Consider the following 17,301-nt stretch of genomic DNA (forward strand, 5'->3'; position numbering starts at 1 on the left):
AAAGGAAGATTTAGGAAGAATATTAGCAACCAAACAGAAAACCAATCATCCCCCTTTTTCTGCCATATTAGGGAAAATAAATACTATGGGAATCAATGGGGGGTGAGATCTGTATGGTTACTGACATTCTTGTAAAAAACATCTTCCTTTGTGTTCAGCATTAACAAAGTAATTTATAGAGGCCTTTGTGAGTAAACACTGTGACACGTTTTTTTGGTCAGAGCTTAGCTGTAGGCAGAAAGATCCCCCTGATCGCTTAACTAACGCAAGCTGGGAATTTATGTTTGTTTTTTGATAATGACTTGATAAAATCAGATTTAATTTTAGTAAGTAGGGTCACTCACTGTCAGGGAACGCGATTCTATTTGAAAAAGTTAATGTCAGGAACAGTGGACAGAACCCCAGTGCAGGCTGGTGAATGGTCAAACAAAATACTTTATTACAAAAGACAAAAACAAACACCCTCGATGGGAGAAAAGCACTATAAATAATATAAGGCTTCAAACTGAAATGCTTCCCGCAAGTGGAACAAAAACACACCAGGCAAAAATGGTAATCCAAATGATAAATCCAAAGCAAGGGAACAAGGGAAAGTCCACAGAAACATGTAATCCACAAGAACGTCAGGAAGGGTAACGCAGGGCAAGACAAGAAACGGCACACACAATGAACCGCCGAACAGCAAGGGAATCAGATACATTAAAAAGGAGGAAACTAACGAGGTGAGATTACAAAAGGATTGGGAAGGGCAGGTGCAAGGGCTTAACATGATACGGGCAGATGATGAGACAGGTGATGAATGTAAAACACTAACGGGAGAACAAGGGGGCGGAGCTATACGGAAAACAGGAAGACAAGCGGCGAAATGTTAAAGCATACCGCCACGTGTCTCCACAGAAAACAAAACATACGGCTGGATTGCCGGCTGAACATGGCTGGGGATGGCATGGCTAGGGACAAGGCTTGACGCCGGCTGAAAGACCGGTAGGGGTGCCGGCTGGATCGGCGGTTGCTGGACCCAACTGGTTTCCGGTTGCTGGGCCGGGGTGGGTGCCGGTTGCTTCGCCGGCTGGGATGCCGGCTGCACCCGACTGGGTACCGGACTCGGGACCACCGGACTCGGGATCACCGGACTCGGGACCCCCGGACTCGAAATGTTAAAGCATACCGCCACGTGTCTCCACACAAAAAAAAACACACACACGAGACATGGTACTGTCACAACCCTGTCCACAAGGCACGAAATCTTAGAACAGGAAGGACAGGATCGTCACAGTTAACCTAAACATAAGGAACCCGATTGGCCGACTTGTACACAGTCACTCAATGAATGAACTAACTGACAGGATTACCTTCAGTTAAGTGGCCTGACATCTCAACCCAGTCTGTCTCAAAGGCAGTTTGTAGCATAAACATGAAATTTGGAATCGCATTTTTGTTCATGAAAATGAAATTCCCCCTTTTTTCGTGTCAACTCAACTTTATTTTGTATTTTGTACTTGTAAGAACTCGAGCTGCCGCGTTTTGAACCAGTTGGAGTTTTTTTAATAGGCCTGCAGGGCAACCACCTAAAAGTGCATTACTGTAATCTGGTTTTACAGTGACAGTCAGCACAACTTTTTTTGTGTCACTCGGTATGACTTTCAATACACAGACTGCATGTGTATGTACATTTATATACAGTATTTATAACCTGGTGTCAAAAGAAGTCATTCATATTTCAGGACCACCTCACCCCAAACCCTAAAATCACAGCCGCTAAGGCTAATTTGTTTCACAGGGGAAAAGTCAATTCATAACAAATTAATTAATGCCAAATGGATAAATGTAAATGTAATGACAAAACCTACAAATGATATCCACATGAATGAACCACCTTGTAAAATAATTTCCATCAGATTGCGTTGATATATATATATATATTTCTACATATGAAAGATATTGCGTATTAAAATATGTTAGATTGAAAGTCTTGCTTGGTTACACGAAAAGGTTGTACTGATTGACATGAAAAAAATCACAGAATGTCAAAAATTCCTGTGAGACATTGTTGGACATCTACATTCTATATAGATAACACAGAACCGCTGTTTGTGTGAAGTTTTCATTGTGCTTGTTCGGGTGTGAGGTTTACTTATGGCACTATTTTTTTTTTCATTGATTTGCGCGATGTGGGAAAACATTTAAGGAATCACAAAAGACAAATTATATTTAAATATGTCCCCTGCTTGCTCTGCGTGGAATGAGTTGCACACTTTAACATGTTACAAGACTGACACTCGTGGATTTGTCTGTATCTTACTCTATGATGACATGAACACATGCACTTCGTCCACAGAGTGGTTCTAAGTTTATTTTATGAGCATTTCACTGTATGAGTGAAGCTACTGTCGAACACACTGAAACTCAAGCCTCCTAGTTACGACCTGCCAAAATAAAAGTCAGCTTAATTTGAACCAGATGATAGTAAATTTATAAACTGCAGGAAGCATTATAGTATATTTCTTTAATTTTAGTAATGTTCAAAAATACCATAGTACACAAGAATTTTAACCCCGTTTATTGTAGTTAATACTATCGTATACTACAGTATTTTTACGGACACATGTCTTTACTAGTGTACAGTAAACCATTGAAAATAGAGTACTCAGAAAAAGGAAAAAAATTGACGAATTTGGGAAAACTAAAAATTACATGGCCCTAATTTATCCATTTATTAAAACGTTAATGTCCTTTTTTTAGTTACCTGTCTATTTATGTGATGTCCTGCACTAGTTTTATTAAAAAGATGATAACAGACATATACTTGTGCTACAACTGTTTGGCCTGTGCTACAAAACTTTAAAGCACTGTACCGATGCTAAAAAAGGGACCTGAATGTACTACTGTAACAGTGGCAAACCTTAGCAAATACAACTACTTGAACACACACCCGACACATAGCATGAGCGTTTTCATTGTTCCCTCTCCCATTCTATTAATGCACTTATGGCAACTGAAGGAAAAGTCTCTGGTTGCTAGTTAACTGCTAGTTTACAAAGTTAGCTAACATAGCATATGAGCTTAAAAGTTAGCGTGACGTGAAAAATAACTTTCCCAGTTTCTGATTAGGTGGGTAAAACGTGTTTTAGACACGAACAAAATCATATGATACAATTGACTTATGATTTAGTCATATGAAGTGTGCCCTGCATCCTCAAACATTTTTGGATGATTGTTTTTTGTCCAGTCAGCTCGTTTTATTGGTTTTAACTACAGCTGTCGTTGTTGTTTTTTTCTCTGTCAATGGCAGCAGGTATGTTAAAATTTCAATTGGAGCCAGTATTACATTGATTCTGGCACTCAACAACACAATAAGAAAATATTTTTATATTTTATGTAGCTGACTTTAATGTTTGTATTGGCCACCATCAGTTTTTGTTTTGCCTCCAGCTATTGCCGTGACATAATCATATAAAGAATTGTCATTTTTGGATGAATTATCCATATAGGTCGGCATAGGTAGGGAAACACGGTTTTACAGCAGAATATAAAACCTTTAGAGAGAGAAAACATAAAGCATCAGCAGGGCATCTACATACATTTTTGTGACTGTAACACTGTCACAAAGTTTGTGACTATAATTAATGTTATTGCTATCGTCCGCTTGTGTGGATGCAAATATTTGAATAGTTATATGTATAAAGGGAATACCTTTAGTCATTGGTACACAAAAGTACGCTCAATTGTGGCATATTAGGACATAAACATAATATAATGATCATAAATATATTTGCGGTGTCTACCAACTCCTTAACAGGTTTTTCAGTACGAAAAGTAAGTTACAGTGGAGCATGGTTCTCTGGTTCATGAAAGCAAGAATACTGCGTAACTGACTGTGTCAAAACTAAATAGTTAAAAAATGCTGATTAAACCTGAGGGACAGTAAATGGAAAATTCTAGTAGCTTCTTTATAAACCCACATTTGAGTCTTTAGAGATAAATGCAATTCACTTATATTTGGAATAATGGTCTTCCTCAAGTACAGAGAGAACAGAAATAGAAGGCCACCCTAAAACCTTGGAGAATAAGAGGCCTCTGCTGAGTGGTGTCACTTTGTGTACCATAGAGGGATATACTTTTTCTCTGTAGTTTTTATACTCTTTTTACTTTAATAATTGATTTGGCTAGGCCTAGGGTTCTATTGTCAGACCTATTTAAGTGTGCTTCTGATTGTATTTTTGTGAATGCCTGTCTATGTTCTTTCCTCTTTAATACTTATTGGGGAAGGTCAATAGATCAATAGAGCAGCTCCCATGTGAGAGCATTCACCCTGTCAACATGTTTCAGAGGCAACTGCTTGTGTCTGCGGTCAAATTATCATAACATAAGTCTTCACTTATTAAGCAGATAGTTCTTTTAAAAAGATAACTATGTTTTAGTTTTTTAGGTACTGTGGCCATTAAAAAAGTGTTATTTTATTCATAACTATAATAATAATATTACACAAATGTTATTATAGAGATAAAGAACCTCTAAGCAAACCCCCTGATTTTATTTACAGATGAAGGTGAAGCTGGGGTACGGGAAGAAAGATCGAATGTCACAGGAGTTAGGTAAGGAGCATTATTAAACTATACATTGATGATATTAGCCACTACCTTAACCGATTAACAAAAAGACCGGAAGTTAACTTCGGTCCAGGCGGGTGCGTCTGATGAAACCGTCTATAGCTCTCTTTAGATAAATCACTGAAGATGATGTTTATGTTTTAATATGGATAAGATAGACCAGGTCTACAGTAGCGTCATTCTACTGCTCTATGAATATTTCTTTAAAGTAATTTTAACCAAAACGCTTCACTACAAAAAGCGATTTAACTTTCTGTCATTTTTGCCTATAATGAAATAACCCATGATTTTCTGAACGCGCTAACCTTTATTGTATGACATTCTGTTTTTATCTAAAATGGTTTGCTGACTCAACAATATGGCATACATTTTTGAGACCAACATACAAACTCACTTTTGTAAACTAAATTCTACATAGTCGTTCTGAGTGTCACACCAGATAGACACTATCTTACATGCATGTCTACACGCACATACAGTGTATGTATAGGTGTTTGAATGAGAACGAGGGAAAAGGGCAAAGAGAGGCTGAATTTGTTGTGTGTGTGTGAGCGAAAGACTGTTTGTGTGTCTCTGATTGCTTGCTGATACATGGTGACATGCTGCAGATTGACTCAGCCTGCTTTTCTAATTCTCTCTATTAATAAGCCACAGCTTCCCACTGTTGCACCGGACTACATCTATTCATCTCAATTTGTCATCGGCTCTCCACCTCTCTCTCCCTCCTTATCCTTTCAGTCTTTCTTTCTCTAACCTATGACTATCTTGCTCTCTTCCCCACCACCATCTCCTGCATCATGTCCGTTTCACTGACCTCTTCTCCGGTTTAACTTAAAAATATTAGTTAACTTATGAATTTCATGCAAACTCTTTGTGTTAACTAATATTTTTAAGTTGAATTAAATCAAAATTTAAGGGAGCCAGGTAACTTATTTTTTAAATTGACCCAACATTTCTTTTTTACAGGGTGTATGTTGTATGTGTATGTCCTATATACACTCATAAATAAATGTTTTTACCATGCACAACTTTTTCAGAAGGAAAAACACTACTGTATATAAATAAAAAAGATAAAAGTGGAATCTCTAAAGCATGACAAGGGATAGAAAGACAGCAGGAGGGGAGAGAAAATGAGGGAACGTCCAGCAGGAGAGAGAAGAACAAAACATTGATTCTATGATGTTAACTTCCTTCACCCTCAAACACACTGCAACCCATGCACAAGCCTTTTATAACAATATATTAGTTATGTTCAAAGGCTTTATAATAATACCGTTTTTTTCTCGATTGTATATAAAAAAATATTTTATTTGTCCAAATATAAATTCCAGTCCAATTATTCTAGTGATCGATCAATATATAACAATACATAGAGATACACATATAAAGACAAAAAACGACCAACGCAATACACTAAAGTAATGCTCTAAACACACATGAATAAAAAACTAAATGAATAAACAAAAACATATTTTTCCTATTGTGTTTACAGGTATTATGAGAATTATAGTATATGTATTTTTCATAAATTATACGATAAAATATTCTTTTCACTTTCAAAAATAATTTTACTGTTGTTAGGTTACGTATTGTCCTGATAAACGAACATTTTCGGCATATCATTTACTGACACAATACAATCTCACGGAAAAAAACATAACTATTATTCAATGTGGCTAATTTTGACTAATTCGTATGAATTCATACAATCACATTCATAAAATTTTGTACAATGGTCAGTATTGTTTTTTGCCATAGTAATTGTATGTTTTTGTACGATTCAGAACGTATGAATTCATACAAATAAGCCACCTCGTAAAATAGTTACGAATTCCCCTGAGATCAGGTACGACATTTCACAACGTAGCTTAGCCATAATTTCTGAATTCTAAAAAACAAGTTGTTAGTGTGCAATGTGGGTGTCTAATGTGTTAAAACGTGTCTAATTAATACACCCAATTTAAGGTCATTTAGAGATTACCAAGACAGGTAACTCCAAGCCTCTTGCTCATGCTTTATCTCTTCTTCCTACTCCCACCTTCCTTCTGTCACCTCCCGCCCAGTGTAATTAAAGGTTGTTGTCTGTCTTGTTAGTGTTCAGAATATTCCAAAATAGATTTGTCTGAAAAAACTTTCCAAGTTATCCAATAATTCTGTACACTCTTTCCTCTCATTGTAAACTGTGGTCCTGGTTGGGAGCGTTGCAGAGAAATGAAAGAGAGGTAAAACGCTCCGTTGCATAGAAGGTCTCTGCAGACTAAAAGAAGGATCTGGGTAAAAAGAGAAAGATGGCGAGAGAGAGAAAGAGCTTTACCCCTTTGAATGCGAATGTGTTCAGGATCGTTCTATTTAACCGAAGGATCTGTCATACTGCTTGTGTGCATGGAAATGGGATGCGCTTGACAGGAGATCTTACAGAGCCTGATGGTATTAACGGAAATCACCGCCTGAAAATAATACAGTGGACATTTCAACACGTGGTCCTGCCCTTGTCCACATGACAAGAAAAAAACATCACTTGCATTTCATTATTGTGAATGTGCATGTGTGTGTGTGACAGCCTATACCTTGAGAACAGTTTATTAAGACATTGATTATAAGTAGTTCCACCAAGCAGACATTAACATAAATAATGAGAACAAGGTTGAATAAATCGGAAATCAACACTCAACATGTGTCAAATTTTCATAAATAAATCACCAACATTTGATTCCATAGATGCAGATCTGAAATTAAATAAAAGCCACCTCCTCATTTTTCACACAGATGTATGTTTTTTTCAATAACAAAAACAATAGTTCTCTAAATAGTGCTCTACAGCCTTCTTGAGTGAGTCAGTAAATTATTTTGACGTTAATGCTAACACTGCTAACATTTGTATTATGCTGTACAGTAGCCCAAAATTGTATACAATGTATTTGGACATTTATTCAACCCTTAAAAATGTATGAAAGCTTTTCCATTACATTTCAAAATATTAAACCAAGTGGCACTTACTTTAAACACAAGGGGCCTCTTGTATAAAGTTCCCTGTAGATCTCATCCTAAAAGTGTATTTACGCACAAAAGTTTTCAGATTTAGAAACCCATGCGGACGCCAGAACCTGCGCAAAAATCCCTTTGTAAATCCCAGTCACAGAAAATTGTGTTCACGTACATTTCCACCCCATCCCTTCCCTGAAAACCATATATTGAGTTTACAATGCTTAGTTTTACTATAGACAACCTCATCAGCATATAATATACATGCATTATCCAATCCATGAGACTATATGCCTATAAATGCCATTTGTGCCACACGTTACATTGTTAAAAATTATCATGTATCATTGTTATGATTTAGAATAAATATATAAAAATATCCATAAAACTGTTTTATAGTTCTCAGATAAAGATTTTAGAATAGTGATCTCATTCTTTTCCACTGCCCAAATATTTTTTAGTGAATATATATTTTAGTGAAGACCGATATATTGCGATTTAACCTAAAATTGTCTGACTCTGCGTATTTTAAAAAGGAAGCTTGCAACACATACCGTTTTCAGTAAATTGTATCCTTCAAATACAGTGTTATTTTTCATAATGTTGAGGAAATGCCTTCACACAACATCAACCATAGCTGCGGTTGTACAAAGAACTATTATCATTAGACCTTGTCAAACTGGACAATGGACCCTTCGACCGCACCGTATTAGCCACCATAATATTGAAAGAAGTACGCATCATTGATAATTATTTAGCAAAATATTTAACATGCAGTTCTGTCATTAAAACATAGCATTTCAATGAAAGTGATCAAGCACATTCATCATAAATATGTCTTAATTTATATAATTTTTGTCTAACTTTTGCGTTATGTCTTGATGTAATTTAAGTGTTTACTTTAAGAATGGAATATTTAATGTTAATGTGTATATCAAAATGAAAGCAGTTTAAGAGTTTAAAATCCTTGTTTACTTCATCACTTTTTTCACTCCTGGAAAAAGAGTCGGTATGCACAGTCAAAAGCATCGATACGGTGCGCACATATTTACATATTAAAATTTTTAGATACATGCGTGGAAAACAGCGTACGCACATGTCTATGCCCATGTGAATGGCTCATTTATACATCAGGTCCCTGCACATTTTTGAGACATGTTTGCCAGAATTTTTTTTAAATTTGAATTTCAAATGATGAAGCAATATATAATATTAAAATGAAGATAAAGCATTCCGACAATAAATAACAAAAATGGACTACACATGTTTTTCAGGAGACCAATTTGAGCAGATTTCATTTGGTAGATCCGCTGATAACTAATGGCTGTAGGATAGTTGGGCAAAAGAATGGCATAATTTGTCTGTTTCTGCGATGCCACAATGCGACACAGATCATACATTAAGTGTTTCCAGGCACTTCTTTTAAACTGATTTACAATGCATTTCAGTCTATACATATTCCCTGGGTTTGAACCCACACCCTTTGTGTTGCTAGTGCAATTTTCTACCAGTTGAGCTAAACATAGCTTTTTTAGATTGTAAATTATAATAATAACTACTTTTTGCTTTAAAAGTACTATAGATGCTAACTTTTACGGTTTGGTAAACTAAAAAATCCATTCTAAATAATGCTGGGTTATTTCCAGGTCAGTGTTGAGTCAAAAGAGACAGACACACCCATTGGGTAAAATAACCAAAGATGGGTTGCTTCAACCCCAAATTCTGGGAAGTTTTGACCCATTGTTGGGTCAATTTAAACCACTGTGGGTTAATCTAACCCAGCTGCGGGGTTTGTCCCTGTTAACCCAATGCTGGGTTAATCTAACCCTGCATTTAACAGTTAACACAAATACCCAATCAATAATGCTGATCTGCATTTGCCATTTTAATTGACAAGTAACAAGAATTGCAAAGTCAATACAAGATGGTGGATCCTCTTTATCTTCATCAGTTAATTTGGCAGCAGCTGGTTGAACTCTTCCAATGTTGCTGATTTCATGTAGGAAGTGGCCTTTGCTGCCAACACAAGGAAAAATGTTTGTTTTGAGGAGTGCTTTAGAGAAAGAGTTATAAAGTCTCTCTCTCTTTCTCTGTCATGCTCCCTTGCTTCTGCTCTTAAGGTCACGGTTTGTACCCACCGTCACTGACTGTCACTCTATTTCTCTCCTTTTTTCTCTCTGTTTCTCTTTCCACCTCTAACCCAACCCCCTTCCTCTCTCTCTGGCCCTCTGTCAGCCATTTCAAAAACACCAATGAAAAAAAAAAACATAAAAAGAGAGATAGAGTCCGAAGAGGAGAAAAAGGGAATATGAGGGGTGAAAAGAAAAGGAATAGAATCAGACAGATAGAGGGGACAAGACAGAAACTTGTCAAAAAATTAACTTTGTTCCTTAAGAATTCCATCAGAACATGTCAATCCATATAACATCACAAATGTGCATTTGTCTGTGTGTCATATGTGGTGTGTGTGCGCTTCTGCCATTTAAAGCTGCAATGAAACTGAAATTTGGACTTTAAATCAGGTTGCCCCCCCCATTAAATCCATTATATGGAGGAAGATCTGAATTTGTTTTCCTCAACAACCTTGGATTAGTTTCTACTGAAGAAATAAAGACATGGACGTCTTGGATGACATGAGGGCATGTGAATAATTATAAAAAATTTATTCTAAAGTGAACTTCTCCTTTAAAGGGATAGTTAATTATTCACTAACCCATATGACTTTCCTTCATCTGCAGAAAAATAATAAATTAAATATAAAGCGGTTTACAGCCCATTCCTACAGTGCATGCCCCTGCTCCATCATCTAAAATGGATTTGTCAGAAAAGTCAGCCACCTAAATTGTAAGGGGGTCCTATCCAACACTGTGTGTGGGGGGACAGAAAGACATGCTCTGTTCTTTCTGTAATGAACTTACATCGTCAAACTCAGAATTCTCTTACACACATCCTAAAAAATGAATAAGCTGCAACTTAATAAATGAAAATGCATACTCTATTCCATCAAGCAAAATTTTGACAGCGTGGAGACAATATTGTAAACACACTGAAGCAAAAGTAAAAACAGAAAGTGCAAAATATTTCATTACACAGATCAGACATTGTGCAACTTCTCTGTTATTTTTTGTATTGTTTGATGCTTTTTTTTTATTCTTCTCTTTGTCTGTCTCTGTGTGATCCCTCTCCGTGGACCTGCTGTGGTGCGTTCAAGCGCTCGGCTGCCACGCACTAATGAACTTCCAACATCTTGTCCCGTCACGGCAATTACACACACACACACAAACACTCACATATTCGCATTGTTTACATTGACACTAATACACCTATTCCCAATGCCGTACACATTACCCCTATAAATGAAAGGCTGTCATGTTAAGTTATGTAGGCTAAATACAGAATCATTAATATTATGTGATACAGTCCATTTAAATCAAAGATTGACTAAATAAGCACAGGATATATCATGTGCTGACTTAAAAAATGTCATTATACTGCATTTACGTCATGTACTGTAAACATGTAACTCGTATACTGTAGCAACAAATGCTAAAAATGATGATAGGCTATAATTACTTAATTAAAAAAACTTTTCTATATGTCTTTTAGCATAAACGCCTATAGAGAATATTGTTATTTTAAACATGGTTGGTTACAGACCCCCTCATCACAGTGACATCATAAAGACTCAGGGTTAATCACGAGTCATACTTTAATAACAAATACTTAATCATTCATAGCTTTGCTAAACCAGCAGACCCAGGGCCACACACGCACACAGGGTTTCATGTATTATTTAAATATATTTATATTTTTCCTTTTTCTCTTTTCCTTTTGCACACAAACAGAGATATTCACACTTCAGCACTTCTTTTATTGATTTAGAAGACACAAGGGGTCTTCAGAAGGATCTAAACTCACATTTGGATGGATGGAATGCTAAGGACTACTGGCAGTTAATACTGTTATACCAAGTTGATGAAAATACCAACACAGAATGTAAATATAGAAAATAATAAAAACGTGCTATTGATCTAGCCTGATGTTGAGAACAAACTTGTAAGTGTATGAATGGAGTATACATGGAGAGAAAATGCACAGGTGAATAAAAATATGAATTTGCTTGCAATCATTAAAAAACAAATAAATTAAATTAAACTTGTTTTCACACTATTCCTTGTAAATGCTTTCCTGTAGCTCAGTGGTATGAGTTGTGGGTTCAATCCCAGGGGATTGCATATGCCTAAGTATAAATGTATAGGATATTGCTATGTACATCGCTTTGGATAAAAGCGTTTGCCAAATCCATAAATGTAAATGTAAACGCCATTGTCATACCATTCAAAAACCCAAAGCAACTACTAAACTACACTGTCTTTCTCTTTAAGTCTAAGACATAAATTGAGTGTAAAAAGAAAACAAATAGTCTACAGGGGAGGGAGAACAAATAAAGAGAGGTAGAGGGAGCGAGCCGATAAGACTCAAAGGGATGGTTAGAATTTATGGTTCAGTTACTGAACTGACGAACAGATAATTCAAAAGTTAATCGCCTTCCATAACTCTCTTGCACATAATCTTTTTTCATATTTTATCAATGACAACAGCAAATACCAGAATAAACGACGTAACACACACTTTTGTACACACAAACTGCTTGTATATGTGAACAAAATCATATTAAAACGTTTGCTTTCCATTAAGATTTAAAACAATTTGGTAAATACACTCTTGTGACCAATATGACAATGAGCCCAGGACACTATGCGTTTTTTGGAAATGTTTGGGATATGTAGAAAAGTTTTCTTGCACCTTTCTGTGTATTTTAAGTTAAAGGTCCAGTGTGTAATTTTTGGGAGGATCTATAATCAGAAACGAATATAATGTACTGTATATAATAATGTCTTAAGATGTGTATAAAGACCTTGCATAATGAAGCGTTATGTTTTTATTACCTTAGAATGAGCTATTTCTATCTACATACACCGAGGGTCCCCTTGCATGAATTGTTGACATGTTGCCATGTTGTTTCTACAGTAGCTCTTAACAGACAGAATGCTCTACAGAACGCATTTCTAAATACGTTATCTCATTCGGGAAAGAAGCGAAAACGAGACAACATCTTAGTCATCTCTCAGCCTCTGTAGAACTTCGACAGGGAGGGGGAGCTGTTGGTTGCAATTCACAACCTCACTGGATGCTGCAAAAAAAATCACACAAGGATCTTTTAACATGTATTCTTAGAGGTATCATGCTTTTTTAGCACTTGCAAAGCTGAAAAACCACTGACAGTAGTTTCGGACCAGCCGTGCCAGTTCTGCTTGCTTAAAAAGATTGATGGTGATAATGTAAAGTAACTGCTACAAGATCTGCAGATTCTGTAGCCATCTTTAAGAAACGTCTGAAAACACATTTCTTCCATCAACACCTGACTTCAGTTCGGACTTCTTTTTCTTCTCTACTCTTTATAAAAAATAAATCAATAAAAAATCTAACTTAGCTCTGTATACTGTGTAAGGTTGTATGAGACCAGTCTTCTTTTTTGATTGCACTTATGCTTTTGTTGTCCTTATGCTGTCCCAATTGCTTCCATTGCTTACCCCACCTGTAAGTCGTTTTGGATAAAAGCGTCTGCTAAATGACTTCTTGTAAATGTAAATGTAACATTATAATTAACTCTAAAAGGGATAGTTCACCCAAAAAGTGAAAATTCTGTCATGACTTACTCAACCTCAAGTTTTTCCAAACTTGTATACATTTCTTTGTTCTGTTAAACACAAAGAAAGATATTTAGAAAAATGCTAGCAACTGAAATTTCTAGGACATCATTGACCACCATAGTAGAACAAAATGTAATGGTTGTCAAAGGTGCCCTAGAACTGTTTGTTTTCCTAAATTCTTCAAAGTATCAAATTTTGTGTTTAACAGAACAAAAAAAGTTAGAATAATTTTATATACCATAAGAAGAGCCACTAAAAACACATACAGTAGACTTACTCAATAGACTTATCACTAAGTTACATAACTTAAAAAGTAACTAAATTACATTCCATGCAGTGTGTAATGTTGCTATGTGTGAATGAAAGAAGTCTGCAAAGTTGTAAAGCTGAAAGTAAACGAGTAACAAAGTTATTGGCTTGGAAAAAAGGAGTCGACTCTGAATCAGGTTAATGAGTCGTCTATTGTTCTAATTTCAGTTGCTGGTCAGATTTGCGTCACTCTATTTAATGCACACCTACGTTCCATTTGTGACACATCGACGCTTTACGCTGTAGATCAATCACAGCAGACAAAACCATCTGACCATACAGAGTAGGCTGACTTAAAGGAGGCGACTAGACAGATGAATCGCCGAACAAGTCAAGAAGTAAGGTAATATAATTAATATTATTAGAAAATGAAATATTTTTACACCTTGTAGGTACGTAAACTTTTTGTTGGACACTCCGTAAACCAAAGTAGGAACTTAAAAATTACAAAATATGAACTCTTTAATGAGGCCTTATTTGTATATTATAAATACAGTATTTGTATGTTATAAAAATATAAAAAAAGAAAGGCAGTGTTTTTTTAAATATTCTTGCAGTTGCAGTCAATGTACACTTGATTAGAGATACATTAGAGGTTAAAACATAGGACATCAGGACAACATTACCAAATACTCTTTATAGCTGAACATTTATCTTATTGTTTATACCTACGGATGCCTCTTCAAGTTGGATATTGTATTTTCTAATGCTAAGAAAAACATTTAAAGCATCATCATTTGCAGCGAACATTAATGTTTGTTAACAAAATGATTTGAAAACAAAATGATCTCTCTTCTCTTTCTAGAGTAGTAAGCCATCATTTTTAAACGTATTCTGTTAGTCTTTAACCTTGCACTGTATATACATGTATAGATTAAACATTGTAGAGTTACCAGCTAGTATATTCGGTCATCTGAGTTTAAACAAGCAACAAAAAGTACAAACCAACACAAAAAGAAGTTTACAAAATTTAACAGCCACCAACATCACAATGAAACTCCAGACATTTTCTTGTGTATAGGCAAAACGCACGCTTGTTAGTGGCAAGATAAAAAGAATGAAAAGATGGAAAGGAGAAAAATGGAGCAGTGCAGAGAATTGTTGCTGTAATTGAATAGATTTGGCTTGTTACCACACAGTTGTTAGGTGTCAAACTGTGAAACAGATAAATAGATCAACAATGTGTGTGTGTTATTCAACTCAGGACATATCCACATGGGAAAAATAACATATTTGCTTATATCTATGGATTCGATATGTGTCTGTGAAAGGAAATATGGAAACAATGCTTAAAGCACATTTAGTCAAATAAATAGTAAAAAATTATAAATAGTAAAGTATTAAAACAATGGTTACCATGTTATTGTTAATGCCATTATTGATTTTATCAGTTAATTATCTTTGTTTAGCTTTTAACATTTTTTATTTGAGATGTTTGTGTAAAACATCAAAAGTGACATTTTCATTTAAAAGAGGTTTTGTAACTGTAGTATTTTGGAAGGTCTTAGGTAAACACAAAATGTAATATTTGGGCCCTGGACCGAAAACCCCTGATAATATTAAAGCTTGCCTTTGCAAAACCATGAACTAGCTGATATTGCAAATGTTAAACATAACTCATAAACATAATGTTTCAGTTGAAAAAAACACACAAATATCCTCCATTCTTTTTTCTACACGGGCACACAAATATGGATTTATTTGATATGCAACACAGAGTGTGTGTGCAGTCTCAAGTGTGTGTTTTAAATGTCAAGGGTGTGTAGGTTTAGCATTTAATTTAGCATACAATTAAAAACAGGAAGAGGGAATGAGAGAAAAACCAAGAAAAAAAGGTTAAGTTAGAGGGCAAGTCCCTAAAATGAAGGCGGGTGAAGGGGAGGACAAACAGAAATGTTTATCGAGAAGATAAATGGGAGAAAAGAGAGATGATGAAAAGGGTAAAGAGAAATTTAACGAAGGGGATGAAGCAGTATAGTGAGCACAGATGATGAAAAAATGAAATGAGCTTTAAGTATGCCACAGTATGGCAGATTTAGAAACCAGAAAAAAAGAACTTTATTTTAAAAAAGTTGAATATAAAATAGTGCTAAAACAGAAAAGCTCAGAAAATACCAGAATAAACTGTAAAGTGAAAACCCACAAGGGTGTAAAACAAACGCCACACAAAAACCATCTGTTAAACACTTGACTTGACCCTGCTAGGCAAGTCTTTTGGAATGAAATAGGATAGAATGTATGAGGGTGATGGGTTAAAGGGAGATGGGTTAAAATGGAAACTGATGACAAGAGAGCACATTGCACATTGACAAACAATACCGATGACTGTACATGTATTTTTGTCTGTTGCGGTGGCAATTTTCCAAGCACAACACACTGAAACTAATAACTCTAATCACTAGAAACTAACAACATGTTCTCCAACATAAAACACAACAAGAAGACACATATGACACCAACATAAGATCCAGATCCTGAAACTCAATACAAGCAGTAAGAATCAGAATCCAGACATCACGCTGACACAGGCTGTCACAATACTGTCACAATCATGTCACAAAGACTAGAAAAAAACATCTACACCAATGACAGGACCGTGACCGTGAAGAAATGACAGAATTACAAAGAGGTATCCACATTTGAGAGAGAACAGTCTAAGAAAAATGTCGGCAGCAAACACCCTTTACAAATATCAGGCAAATAAATGACTCATTTAGCAAATTAAATAAGCATAAACATTTTGGTTTGGAATCTTTTACAGTATATTTTGTACCCTCAATGTACCACTTTTAGAGATTTTGAAGATATTGCATGTGAATATCTGTTTCCATCCGATGGTAAGAAATGGAACTGCGCCCCATGAGAATGCTGGATGAAGACAACAATAGATAATAAATCAAGATACATAATAAAGAGTTGTGTATACGGTTACATATATTAGGACAAATACATTTGCATAAGTGTGACAGTGTTTCCCAACCTCTTGTGTGTCACAATCCCAACATTAAGATTAAAGGGATGGTTCAACAAAAAAGGGAAATTCTGTCATCATTTACTCACCCTAAGATTACAGACCTGTATACATTTCTTTGTTCTGCTAAACTTGAAATGATTTGACAAAAGGAATTATTGACAGTTCACACTAATACTAATCATTATTATTAAATAGTTTTTCCAATCAAAATTTTACCAAGTAACCCCTTGGCATCTTTATAGCATTTACCTGTACCAACCTGTTGATCCAATAAAATCTGCAAGTGAACTATGTCGCGTGTAATCCGATTACAGTATTAGACTGCTTTTCAAGCTGACTTCTGAGTACTGAGCCAGCACTAAACACTTAAATATTTATTTAAGAAAACAGACCAGTAAAGACGCTGATGTCCAAGAGATGCTGATGTAGTTGGAGAGATTTGCTAAACAATGCAGTAGAAATAAGGGCAATGTAATGAAAGAAAGACAAGGTGAGGGAAGAGAGACAGAAAACGTGAGGAGCGTGAGGTCAGTTCTAATAATACTCATAAGACTTCTTCATGGTCACCACACCACCTCATTTTATTGGGAGGAATGGAGGCACTGTTGGAAAACTGTGTGACAGGTGTACCTATGCTTTTGGGATGTGCTTGTATGTGTGTGTCAGGTTTGTTAATGTTTGTTAGAGTTATGTTTTTGTTTTCTCCAACTAT

The 17,301-nt window shown here is 35.7% G+C and overlaps 1 protein-coding gene across 1 annotated transcript in view; it reads left to right on the plus strand.

Moving 5' to 3' along the window:
- pfkmb (phosphofructokinase, muscle b) overlaps nucleotides 1-17,301 on the plus strand; it is a 44,543-nt gene that overhangs the window by 1,508 nt on the left and 25,734 nt on the right. Inside the window, exon 2 of the mRNA XM_056749977.1 lies at nucleotides 4,544-4,595. Coding sequence (XP_056605955.1) covers nucleotides 4,544-4,595 — 52 coding nt within the window. The remainder of the gene's footprint in view (nucleotides 1-4,543; nucleotides 4,596-17,301) is intronic.

This window comes from Triplophysa dalaica, chromosome 6 (genome assembly GCF_015846415.1).
Source record: "Triplophysa dalaica isolate WHDGS20190420 chromosome 6, ASM1584641v1, whole genome shotgun sequence".
Classification (NCBI taxonomy): Eukaryota; Metazoa; Chordata; class Actinopteri; order Cypriniformes; family Nemacheilidae; genus Triplophysa; species Triplophysa dalaica.